This window comes from Rhinopithecus roxellana, chromosome 14 (assembly GCF_007565055.1).
Source record: "Rhinopithecus roxellana isolate Shanxi Qingling chromosome 14, ASM756505v1, whole genome shotgun sequence".
In the NCBI taxonomy this organism is placed as follows: Eukaryota; Metazoa; Chordata; class Mammalia; order Primates; family Cercopithecidae; genus Rhinopithecus; species Rhinopithecus roxellana.
In genome coordinates, this window is record NC_044562.1 from 22,399,619 (window position 1) to 22,412,746 (window position 13,128).

At 42.3% G+C, this 13,128-nt stretch overlaps 1 protein-coding gene across 5 annotated transcripts in view; it reads right to left on the reverse strand.

Moving 5' to 3' along the window:
* The window catches only part of RHBDD1 (rhomboid domain containing 1), a 180,826-nt gene that overhangs the window by 13,156 nt on the left and 154,542 nt on the right, over positions 1-13,128 (reverse strand). For 4 of the 5 annotated variants that reach the window (XM_030916553.1, XM_030916557.1, XM_030916556.1 and 1 more), the window contains exon 7: positions 9,820-11,796. In XM_030916553.1, the coding sequence (XP_030772413.1) occupies positions 11,702-11,796 (95 nt within the window). In that variant the 3' untranslated portion in view covers positions 9,820-11,701. Of the gene's footprint in view, positions 1-9,819; positions 11,797-13,128 lie in introns of those variants that run through there. The other variant, XM_030916558.1, reaches the window with a different exon arrangement.

A 13,128-nucleotide genomic window follows, 5' to 3' on the forward strand; every position in this document is an offset into this window, starting at 1 on the left:
GCTGTTCTGGAGGGAAGGGGTGAGGAACCCATGAGGACAGAGCTCTTTTGGGGGATCCCAGAGGCCTATATCTCAGGCCATGTCTCCTGTATTAGTTCATTTTCATGCTGCTGATAAAGACATACCCGAGACTGGGCAATTTACAAAAGAAAGAGGTTTATTGGACTTACAATTCCACGGGCCTGGGGAGGCCTCACAATCACGGCAGAAGGTGAAAGGCACGTCTCACATGGCGGCTGACAAGAGAAGCGAGCTTGTGCAGGGAAACTCCCCTTTTCAAAACCATCAGATCTCGTGAGACATATTCACTATCAATCACCAGAACAGCACGGGAAAGACCTGCCCCCTGATTCCATGACCTCCCACTGTGTCCCTCCCATGACATGTGGGAATTCAAGATGAGATATGGGTGGGGACACAGCCAAACCATATCACCTCTGGAGCCCCTAGAAACCCAAGGTCAGTCATTTAGGGCAACTGCTCTGAGCTGGAGAAAGGAGGATCTGAAGGCCCTTACTTGATGCTCAGTCTCTGCAGCACCAGCCAGCTTAGTCATTTTTGTTCTCCCATTTGCCAGCAAGGCAATTCCTTCATACATTATTTCTAGGGGGTAGCTTGCATCCTCAGTGATTATATACTTAGTGGTTATAATTTTATCAGCCAAAGATGAAATTCTCAACCTGTAATCATTATTATGTTTGATAAAAGTAGGGAAAATTGTATAATGAGGAGTAAAATGTTCTTCTGGTCCCCAAGCAGTCAGTCCGCTTTACATGCAATAAATGGTGTTAAAAGCACTTGTGTGCACTGAAATTTGAGAAGTACTTTGGTACCTATAAACCACAGGGGACTTGCTAACATGTAGATTCTGATTATTTGGTCTGTGGAGCAGCAGTCTGAATTTGTAGAAGCTCCCAGGTGCTGTGGGCCCTGGGTGCACACCCTGAAGAGCAGAGAGGTTGGCCTTGTGCTCCTCTATAACGAGAGTCTGAAGACCTTGTTCAATTGTGTTAATAATTATCTGATACTAAGGATGTGCAAGATAATTTAAATTGCTGAGGGAGAGGATCTTGTAAAGAGACAGTATCTCAAGGTCAGAGGCAGGCAATAACTTGCAAGCATCTCAAATAAATATCATGAATCTCTTAAGTTACAAACTTTCATTTGATTTTCATTTTTAGAATTTCCATCCAGGCACTAAACAAGTTATCTAAGGGGGAAATAGAGTGAGAGAAAGAAACAGTAATTTCACAACTTCCTGGCAGAAACCCTCACTGGAGGTGGCTGAGCAGTGTTTTTCAAAACACTTAGAGAAGGGATCCAGTTTCGCATCCAGAGAGCCACATAGCAGAAGTGTTTTTTCTAGGGTTTTGCTTGTGTGTGTCTCTTTAAGCCACATGATACCATTGATTTTATGCCAGTACTCTCTTCCTAAGCAGCAATATGTATTATGACCAAATTTAATTATTTCTATATTAGCAACATTTTAGTTTTTCTAAAGTATAAATCATATATCTAAATCTGCCAATTCATCTGTCATCTGATCAAGATGTCAAGATCATTCTCTCTCTGCCCCTAAATATCACGGAAGAAAAAAATGTTAGCACAGACACATCCCACGCAGACCTATAAAAAGCACATGGCCAGATGTGGTACTATTCACAGGGACTCCTTGGTGACACTTCTTTGTTGTGTGGGAATCTTGAGCTTTGCGTACCAGGTCACAGCATTCGATGCAGTGGGACATGTCTTCAGACTGACAAAGGCCCCGAAGTCGCTATCTCTACCAGCAAATGCTTTCCATCATTCTTTTCTTGATGTGATTCAAGGGGAAAAAAAAGACCTACAATAGCATCAATAAGCAGCAGGCACTAGTGTCTATGTGCACCACTGGTGACAGTATAAATGAGCTTCTCTTTCTGTTTCAATCCACAAGTATTTATCGGTTCTGACATTCCAGACAAAGCACTTCTAAAGGCACTGTGAGGAGAGAGAGAAACAGATGGTTCCTGCCCTCATGAAGCTTACAATCTAAAGACAAAATCATTCTCTCATTGCAGCATAACCAGCAATTCCAAGTGGTATGTGGAAACTGTGTTGATGTGGTTGTGTCGGTTATAGGATTCAGATGGGGGCTGGATGAGAAGGATCTGGATGGGCCAAGAGAAAGGAAAGAGCTGTTCCATGTAAAAGCACAGCACAGAATGTCACAAGATCAGGAACACTCACAGCCTGAGCAGTGAGACTAGTTACCAGCCTCTGTGATGGATAAATGGGGCTGAGGTCCAACGGTTGGTTGGAGCCCACTGTCGAGGCTAATGACTTTGACCCTTATCCTTTGGCAGCAGAGAGCCAATGAAAGGTATTTGAGATACTGAGTGGCATCATGAAAGTGAATTTTAGGAGACTAAGCTGGAGTTATGTAGAATTGAGTGAGGAAGTATTATTATGAGTATTGAACAGAGCAAATAATTGAGATATTGAGATTCTCTAAGCTGAGCATCTGTGATTCTAAAATACAATACTAGCATCCATGAAAAAAAAAAAAGAGAGAAAGAAGAAACTTAGGGAATGACTGCAATGATTCATGGGAAGGGAAAGGAAGTTTTATATATATATATAAAAATATATATATATAGATGGGTGGAGCAAGATGGCCGAATAGGAACAGCTCCAGTCTCCAACTCCCAGCGCGAGCGACACAGAAGACTGGTGATTTCTGCATTTTCAACTGAGGTACTGGGGTCATCTCACTGGGGAGTGCCAGACAATCGGTGCTGGTCAGCTGCTGCAGCCCGACCAGCGAGAGCTGAAGCAGGGCGAGGCATCGCCTCACCTGGGAAGCGCAAGCGGGAAGGGAATCCCTTTTCCTAGCCAGGCGAACTGAGACACACAACACCTGGAAAATCGGGTAATTCCCACCCCAATACTGCGCTTTAAGCAAATGGGCACACCAGGAGATTATATCCCACACCTGGCTGGGAAGGTCTCACGGCCACGGAACCTCCCTCATTGCTAGCACAGCAGTCTGCGATCTAACCGCAAGGCAGCAGCGAGGCTGGGGGAGGGGCGCCCGCCATTGCTGAGGCTTAAGTAGGTAAACAAAGCCGCTGGGAAGCTCAAACTGGGTGGAGCTCACAGCAGCTCAAGGAAACCTGCCTGTCTCTGTAGACTCCACCTCTGGGGACGGGGAACAGCTAAACAACAACAACAACAAAAAGAGCAGCAGAAACCTCTGCAGACGCAAATGACTCTGTCTGACAGCCTTGAAGGGAGCAGTGGATCTCCCAACATGGAGGTTGAGATCTGAGAAGGGACAGACTGCCTGCTCAAGTGGGTCCCTGACCCCTGAGTAGCCTAACTGGGAGACATCCCCCACTAGGGGCAGTCTGACACCCCACACCTCACAGGGTGGAGTACACCCCTGAGAGGAAGCTTCCAAAGGAAGAATCAGACAGGTACACTCGCTGTTCAGCAATATTCTATCTTCTGCAACCTCTGCTGCTGATACCCAGGCAAACAGGGTCTGGAGTGGACCTCAAGCAATCTCCAACAGACCTGCAGCTGAGGGTCCTGACTGTTAGAAGGAAAGCTATCCAACAGGAAGGACACCTATACCAAAACCCCATCAGTATGTCACCATCATCAAAGACCAGAGGCAGATAAAACCACAAAGATGGGGAAAAAGCAGGGCAGAAAAGCTGGAAATTCAAAAAATAAGAGCGCATCTCCCCCTGCAAAGGAGCGCAGCTCATCGCCAGCAACGGATCGAAGCTGGTCAGAGAATGACTTTGACGAGATGAGAGAAGAAGGCTTCAGTCCATCAAACTTCTCAGAGCTAAAGGAGGAATTACGTACCCAGCGCAAAGAAACTAAAAATCTTGAAAAAAGAGTGGTAGAATTGACAGCTAGAATAATTAATGCAGAGAAAGTCATAAACGAAATGACAGAGATGAAAACCATGACACGAAAAATACGTGACAAATGCACAAGCTTCAGTAACCGACTCGATCAACTGGAAGAAAGAGTATCAGCGATTGAGGATCAAATGAATGAAACGAAGCGAGAAGAGAAACCAAAAGAAAAAAGAAGAAAAAGAAATGAACAAAGCCTGCAAGAAGTATGGGATTATGTAAAAAGACCAAATCTACGTCTGATTAGGGTGCCTGAAAGTGAGGGGGAAAATGGAACCAAGTTGGAAAACACCCTTCAGGATATCATCCAGGAGAACTTCCCCAACCTAGTAGGGCAGGCCAACATTCAAATCCAGGAAATACAGAGAACGCCACAAAGATACTCCTCGAGAAGAGCAATTCCAAGACACATAACTGCCAGATTCACCAAAGTTGAAATGAAGGAAAAAATCTTAAGGGCAGCCAGAGAGAAACGTCGGGTTACCCACAGAGGGAAGCCCATCAGACTAACAGCAGATCCCTCAGCAGAAACTCTACAAGCCAGAAGAGAGTGGGGGCCAATATTCAACATTCTTAAAGAAAAGAATTTTAAACCCAGAATTTCATATCCAGCCAAACTAAGTTTCATAAGTGAAGGAGAAATAAAATCCTTTACAGATAAGCAAATGCTTAGAGATTTTGTCACCACCAGGCCTGCCTTACAAGAGACCCTGAAGGAAGCCCTAAACATGGAAAGGAACAACCGGTACCAGCCATTGCAAAAACATGCCAAAATGTAAAGACCATCGAGGCTAGGAAGAAACTGCATCAAGTAATGAGCAAAATAACCAGTGAATATCATAATGGCAGGATCAAGTTCACACATAACAATATTAACCTTAAATGTAAATGGACTAAATGCTCCAATTAAAAGACACAGACTGGCAAACTGGATAAAGAGTCAAGACCCATCAGTCTGCTGTATTCAGGAGACCCATCTCACATGCAGAGACATACATAGGCTCAAAATAAAGAGATGGAGGAAGATCTACCAAGCAAATGGAAAACAAAAAAAAGCAGGGGTTGCAATACTAGTCTCTGATAAAACAGACTTTAAACCATCAAAGATCAAAAGAGACAAAGAAGGCCATTACATAATGGTAAAGGGATCAATTCAACAGGAAGAGCTAACTATCCTAAACATATATGCACCCAATACAGGAGCACCCAGATTCATAAAGCAAGTCCTTAGAGACTTTCAAAGAGACTTAGACTCCCATACAATAATAATGGGAGACTTCAACACTCCACTGTCAACATTAGATAGATCAACGAGACAGAAAGTTAACAAGGATATCCAGGAATTGAACTCATCTCTGCACCAAGCGGACCTAATAGACATCTATAGAACTCTCCACCCCAAATCAACAGAATATACATTCTTCTCAGCACCACAGTGCACTTATTCCAAAATTGACCACATAATTGGAAGTAAAGCACTTCTCAGCAAATGTAAAAGAACAGAAGTTATAACAAACTGTCTCTCAGACCACAGTGCAATCAAACTAGAACTCAGGACTAAGAAACTCAATCAAAACTGCTCAACTACATGGAAACTGAACAACCTGCTCCTGAATGACCACTGGGTACATAACGAAATGAAGGCAGAAATAAAGATGTTCTTTGAAACCAATGAGAACACAGATACAACATACCAGAATCTCTGGGACACATTTAAAGCAGTGTGTAGAGGGAAATTTGTAGCACTAAATGCCCACAAGAGAAAGCTGGAAAGATCTAAAATTGACACTCTAACATCACAATTAAAAGAACTAGAGAGGCAAGAGCAAACACATTCAAAAGCTAGCAGAAGGCAAGAAATAACTAAGATGAGAGCAGAACTGAAGGAGATAAAGACACAAAAACCCTCCAAAAAATCAATGAATACAGGAGTTGGTTTTTGGAAAAGATCAACAAAATTGACAGACCACTAGCAAGACTAATAAAGAAGAAAAGAGAAGAATCAAATAGACGCAATAAAAAATGATAAAGGGGATATCACCACCGACCCCACAGAAATACAAAGTACCATCAGAGAATACTATAAACACCTCTACGCAAATAAACTAGAAAATCTAGAAGAAATGGATAATTTCCTGGACATTTACACTCTTCCAAGACTAAACCAGGAAGAAGTTGAATCCCTGAACAGACCAATAGCAGGCTCTGAAATTGAGGCAATAATTAATATCCTACCAACCAAAAAAAGTCCAGGACCAGATGGATTCACAGCTGAATTCTACCAGAGGTACAAGGAGGAGCTGGTACCATTCCTTCTGAAACTATTCCAATCAATTGAAAAAGAGGGAATCCTCCCTAACTCATTTTATGAGGCCAACATCATCCTGATACCAAAGCCTGGCAGAGACACAACAAAAAAAGAGAATTTTAGACCAATATCCCTGATGAACATCGATGCAAAAATCCTCAATAAAATACTGGCAAACCGGATTCAGCAGCACATCAAAAAGCTTATCCACCATGATCAAGTGGGCTTCATCCCTGGGATGCAAGGCTGGTTCAACATTTGCAAATCAATAAATATAATCCAGCATATAAACAGAACCAAAGACAAGAACCACATGATTATCTCAATAGATGCAGAAAAGGCTTTTGACAAAATTCAACAGCCCTTCATGCTAAAAACGCTCAATAAATTCGGTATTGATGGAACGTACCTCAGAATAATAAGAGCTATTTATGACAAACCCACAGCCAATATCATACTGAATGGGCAAAAACTGGAAAAATTCCCTCTGAAAACTGGCACAAGACAGGGATGCCCTCTCTCACCGCTCCTATTCAACATAGTGTTGGAAGTTCTGGCTAGGGCAATCAGGCAAGAGAAAGAAATCAAGGGTATATAGTTAGGAAAAGAAGAAGTCAAATTGTCCCTGTTTGCAGATGACATGATTGTATATTTAGAAAACCCCATTGTCTCAGCCCCAAATCTCCTTAAGCTGATAAGCAACTTCAGCATAGTCTCAGGATACAAAATTAATGTGCAAAAATCACAAGCATTCTTATACACCAGTAACAGACAAACAGAGAGCCAAATCATGAATGAACTTCCATTCACAATTGCTTCAAAGAGAATAAAATACCTAGGAATCCAACTTACAAGGGATGTAAAGGACCTCTTCAAGGAGAACTACAAACCACTGCTCAGTGAAATAAAAGAGGACACAAACAAATGGAAGAACATACCATGCTCATGAATAGGAAGAATCAATATCGTGAAAATGGCCATACTGCCCAAGGTTATTTATAGATTCAATGCCATCCCCATCAAGCTACCAATGAGTTTCTTCACAGAATTGGAAAAAACTGCTTTAAAGTTCATATGGAACCAAAAAAGACCCCGCATTGCCAAGACAATCCTAAGTCAAAAGAACAAAGCTGGAGGCATCACGCTACCTGACTTCAAACTATACTACAAGGCTACAGTAACCAAAACAGCATGGTACTGGTACCAAAACAGAGATATAGACCAATGGAACAGAACAGAGTCCTCAGAAATAATACCACACATCTACAGCCATCTGATCTTTGACAAACCTGAGAGAAACAAGAAATGGGGAAAGGATTCCCTATTTACTAAATGGTGCTGGGAAAACTGGCTAGCCATAAGTAGAAAGCTGAAACTGGATCCTTTCCTTACTCCTTATACGAAAATTAATTCAAGATGGATTAGAGACTTAAATGTTAGACCTAATACCATAAAAACCCTAGAAGAAAACCTAGGTAGTACCATTCACGACATAGGCATGGGCAAGGACTTCATGTCTAAAACACCAAAAGCAACGGCAACAAAAGCCAAAATTGACAAATGGGATCTAATTAAACTAAAGAGCTTCTGCACAGCAAAAGAAACTACCATCAGAGTGAACAGGCAACCTACAGAATGGGAGAAAATTTTTGCAATCTACTCATCTGACAAAGGGCTGATATCCAGAACCTACAAAGAACTCTAACAAATTTACAAGAAAAAAACAAACAACCCCATCAAAAAGTGGGCAAAGGATATGAACAGACATTTCTCAAAAGAAGACATTCATACAGCCAACAGACACATGAAAAAATGCTCATCATCACTCGCCATCAGAGAAATGCAAATCAGAACCACAATGAGATACCATCTCACACCAGTTAGAATGGCAATCATTCAAAAGTCAGGAAACAACAGGTGCTGGAGAGGATGTGGAGAAATAGGAACACTTTTACACTGTTGGTGGGATTGTAAACTAGTTCAACCATTATGGAAAACAGTATGGCAATTCCTCAAGGATCTAGAACTAAATGTACCATATGACCCAGCCATCCCATTACTCAGTATATACCCAAAGGATTATAAATCATGCTGCTACAAAGACACATGCACACGTATGTTTATTGCGGCACTATTCACAATAGCAAAGACTTGGAATCAACCCAAATGTCCATCTGTGACAGACTGGATTAAGAAAATGTGGCACATATACACCATGGAATACTATGCAGCCATAAAAAAGGATGAGTTTGCATCCTTTGTAGGGACATGGATGCAGCTGGAAACCATCATTCTTAGCAAACTATCACAAGAACAGAAAACCAAACACCGCATGTTCTCACTCATAGGTGGGAACTGAACAATGAGACCACTTGGACTCGGGAAGGGGAACATCACACACTGGGGCCTATCATGGGGAGGGGGGAGGGGGGAGGGATTGCATTGGGAGTTATACCTGATATAAATGACGAATTGATGGGTGCTGACGAGTTGATGGGTGCAGCACACCAACATGGCACAAGTATACATATGTAACAAACCTACACGTTATGCACATGAACCCAGAACTTAAAGTATAATAATAAAAAAATAAAAAATATATATATAAATATATATATATATATATATTTCAAATTGACTACTATTCTTTACTGAATACTGAATCTCTCAAGAAAAACTAAGACTGGGAACAAGGAGGCCAGGTCTGCCAGCTTCCCCATTCTTGCTCTGCCTTGCAGTGCAATTTGCAGGGTAGGGGGAGGTGGTCTTTCTCATCCCTTTAGCTTGCTTACTCTCCAGGCAGCAGGACATTTGTCAAATAGGTAGACAGGCTCTAGTTCTACTCAAACTAGTTATTTACTGCAGCAGGCAATTTAAAAGGATGGAGGAGGTCTGAACAATTATGTACAACTTTGGAATCACAGGCAATACATTCAGAGTCATTAAAAGGAAGCAATTTTAACTACTCCCTCCTCTTCAGAACCAAGTAAAGATCCTGCATTAAGAGGTCTCTTAAGTTGACTGACCACACCAAACTGTGGGAACCAGGGGCTTAACAATCAGGGAACTACTATTAAATAAACCAAATTAAAAAATTAGCTCCAAGTGCTTATTCCCTACTAGAGATAATTAGTCTAATACACTTGCTCACTTGCTTTTGTCTTTCTCAATCCAGTTCCAGTTTGTTGGCATAACTTTAGGGATTCCTTATTGTAGAGGAAAATAAAATAAAATGGACATTCCAAACAATAAGCACTTGTTACAGGCAAGTCTATTAACTAAAATAATTTTTTTTTTTTTTTTTTTGAGACGGAGTCTTGCTCTGTCGCCCAGGCTGGAGTGCAGTGGCGAGATCTCAGCTCACTGCAAGCTCCGCCTCCCGGGTTCACGCCATTCTCCTGCCTCAGCCTCCCGAGTAGCTGGGACTACAGGTGCCCGCCACAGCGCCCGGCTAATTTTTGTATTTTTAGTAGAGACGGGGTTTCACCGTGTTAGTCAGGATGGTCTCGATCTCCTGACCTCGTGATCCACCTGTCTCGGCCTCCCAAAGTGCTGGGATTACAGGTGTGAGCCACCACGCCCGGCTAACTAAAATAATTATAATAATTTCCAGAACATCTTTATTGTTGTGCTAAAATAACTGGCTTACATTTATAACTAAAATGACCTTTCTCACATCACTAAGATGTTCCACTCCAAAAACAGCCACGCGTATCACAATTTTACCACCCAAAATCTAATCCTATGTCTTTGTATCTGACAAGTCAAACAGAGCAAGGAAGTACTATTAGTGGTCTCAAATGATATAAAAAATAAAATACTTCCATATACAGTGATTGGAATCTTAATACAACTGAAAAAAAACTTTGGTGAAACACTGACATTTAATGAACCTTTAGGGTTGGAAAGGGGAGACAGGGAGTGAGTGGAAAGATAACTAAGACTCAGGCCTCATTACAGAGTCATTCACAATCCATGTTCCCAGGTAGAAGGCACACCTTTGTGTAGCTGTGCACAGATAATAATAGGGGCAAGATATAAGTGTTATAGCAGAATTACCAAATGCTATAAAAGTGGCACACAAGAAAGAAGTTACTTCTACTTGGGGCAACGGGAGTCAAACTTACAGAATTTGGGAGAGAGAAGTAACATTTAGCTTGAATATTTTAATTTTAACACATTTAAAGCTTCTAGACTCACAGGTACAATTTATATTAACACACACACGTAAACACATCTTCCAACACAGTAATATAAAATTATAAAAATGAAGAAAGCAAAATCCCATGGACTCCACTCCCAAAGATGACCCCTGCTAACATTTGGGTATATTTCTTTCCACATGTTTGCTTTATGCATATGGAAGGCATATCTTTTATGTGCATAATCAGAAAACTATATAAATTGTAGATCAAAAAAGGAAGATCTTTTCCTACTTCTCTATTTTAAAATATCTCGGTGACAGTAAGACATCAGTGATCTTCTGACTTTTGTCCTTTTATTCATGGAACACAAGCACCAGGAAATGCCTTAAATGACTCAGACAATCTGTGGATTGTAACGTTGCGGGGCCCAAGGGCGTGTTTTGGACATTTGGCTAGGACAAGTGGCTGGTACAATGGCCAATTAAGAGGCACTTTTATGAGGAAAAACATACTTTCTGCAAGATAGATCTCTAGTGACCGATCCACCAAATGCCTTTGCTCTACTCTGTATGTTGCATCTGCTGTTACTTGGCTGGTTTGTTAAATGATGTCCTATCTCCTGGGCACATAAGCTGCCACTGGGAAGTGGCTGGGAACCTACACTGCTGGTGTCACTGATACTAACGGTGTGTGTAGGAGTCTTCCCCACCTTAGGTCTTTCTTATACTTCTTCAATAAGACTTTCTATAAAGGCAGAGCAATACCAGAGCAAAGCAAAAGCCCTGCAAACACCAGCCAGATGCAGGGGCCCGAAGTGCCGAGGCGTCGGGGTTGGGGAGAGTAGGACAACATTCGGCTGAGGCAACCACATCCTGTTCCTGGACAGCTGCAGTGGCAATGCGCCAGGAGGACGTGGGGATGGCTCCACACCCGCTGCCAAGTCAAACACGGGGCTCTCCAGGCAGAATGAGGGACTAATCTTCCTGACTGGTGAAAGGAAAACCTGGTGAAGGTCACAGTCTTCAAAAGCAGACCAAAGCAGAGGCATTGCTGAGTCAGCAGTGAGAGAAGGGAGTGTGGAAACTGGTCCCTTCGTGGAGGAAGTGACCTGTTAATGAGCAAGAACAAGGCCAGGAGAAGGCCCACTCCCAGCAAGCTGTGAGTTGACTCATAGGGGCCATTGGGAGGACTGTCCCAGGTGATGTGAGCGGTCTGGAGCCATACCGGTGTACTCTGCTTTTGTTTAAAATGAATTAAAATGAATTAGGGGCTTCGGGAATGAGCCAAATGGGCAATAATTACATGAATAGACCATGTCTTCCCAAGACGCCACCTCACTGGTTATCGAATCTGTGAAGCCGCTGTCTCCTCATTTCTTCTTCTGGTGAGAGACGAAACCCGTAGGGTGGGGGGCTATTTCTGGTATTTCCTGTAGTGAGAAAGCCAAAGGAAAAATCAATCGTTCTGACATTACAAGGCGTGTGTACCCTACGACTCCAAGGGAACAAAATGATAGCTTGAGTGTCATCTTTATTTTAACACAAAACAGAAATATAACAAAGATTTTTCAACTTCAGCTGTCAGTACTAAATTTCAACATCAAGTAAATATTTTTAGAGTGGTTCAGCCACGAACCTGATTTGACTCATTTTGAGGCTTTTTGATAATCTTCCCACTTGTATTTTTCCTTCCACCGTGCTCCATAATTTGCATCATTCAGGCTTACATAGTGTCTCAAGGGCTTATTGTCTTTTTTTTAAATACCCATATATAATTTGTTGCCACCTTTTCTAACTTCCCCCACCAACTAGGCTGGTTTGGCTTCTTCTGGTCAGCCTTTGGGTGCTCCTTTTCTTCCTTCTAACGTGCTGCCTCCTGCACCAATGTGGCTAATCAGAATCACGCGTGATTGAAACACACAACCACTGGAGCAGAGTTACTATACTGATCAATATCTGGGCACGCAAACAAAAATGCAGGCATCATACTTCAAGATCATATGAAGGACTGTGGAAATTGTTACTGAAAAGAGTTTCTCAGGGATGCAAACTTACCAAAAACACAGTTTGTAATGATACAAGAATTTCAATCACTACGTAAGAAAACATTCTCCCAGGCGTCATGAGTAGTAATAAGGGGAGAAAAATACATAGTCATTGATCTCAAGGAACCAGCAACCTAAAGCTGATGAAAGAGCTTCAATATTCCCTATAAGGCAACCGGGAAGACGCATCACTGATAGATACGGGTAAGTAGAGGTTTACTTCTAAGCATGAGGACCGAAAAGGCTGTACCTTTTCATTACTATAGCTCTGCTAACCCTGGTAATTTGCCCTGAAAGGCTCTCTCCCATCACCTACATCAACCAGAAGTCTTACTCACTCTTGTAATGCTAGGCCACCCCCGATGGAACCAACAGAAGAACTCTCCCAATTCAAACTCTTCAGCTTTCAGCACCTTCCGTTTGGTTGTCTTCTTTCAATCATCACCACATCCTGCCAGATGTGTAGGCATTTCTGGACCACTCTTCTCTCTCCTAACAGGATCATAAACTCTAAAATGGTGGGGGATCCCTCTGACATGTCTCCCTCTCCCCAGCGTCGGGGACAGTTCTGAACACACAGTAGCTGTTCAATAAGTGTATGGACTTGACTCAACAGCACCTGCTTACGACTTCCAACGCTGCCCAGTGAGGTTCTGAAACAACTCATTCGGGACCAAATGTTCTGGCAGCACTGGCCCGGCTGGGAAGGGAGGGTGG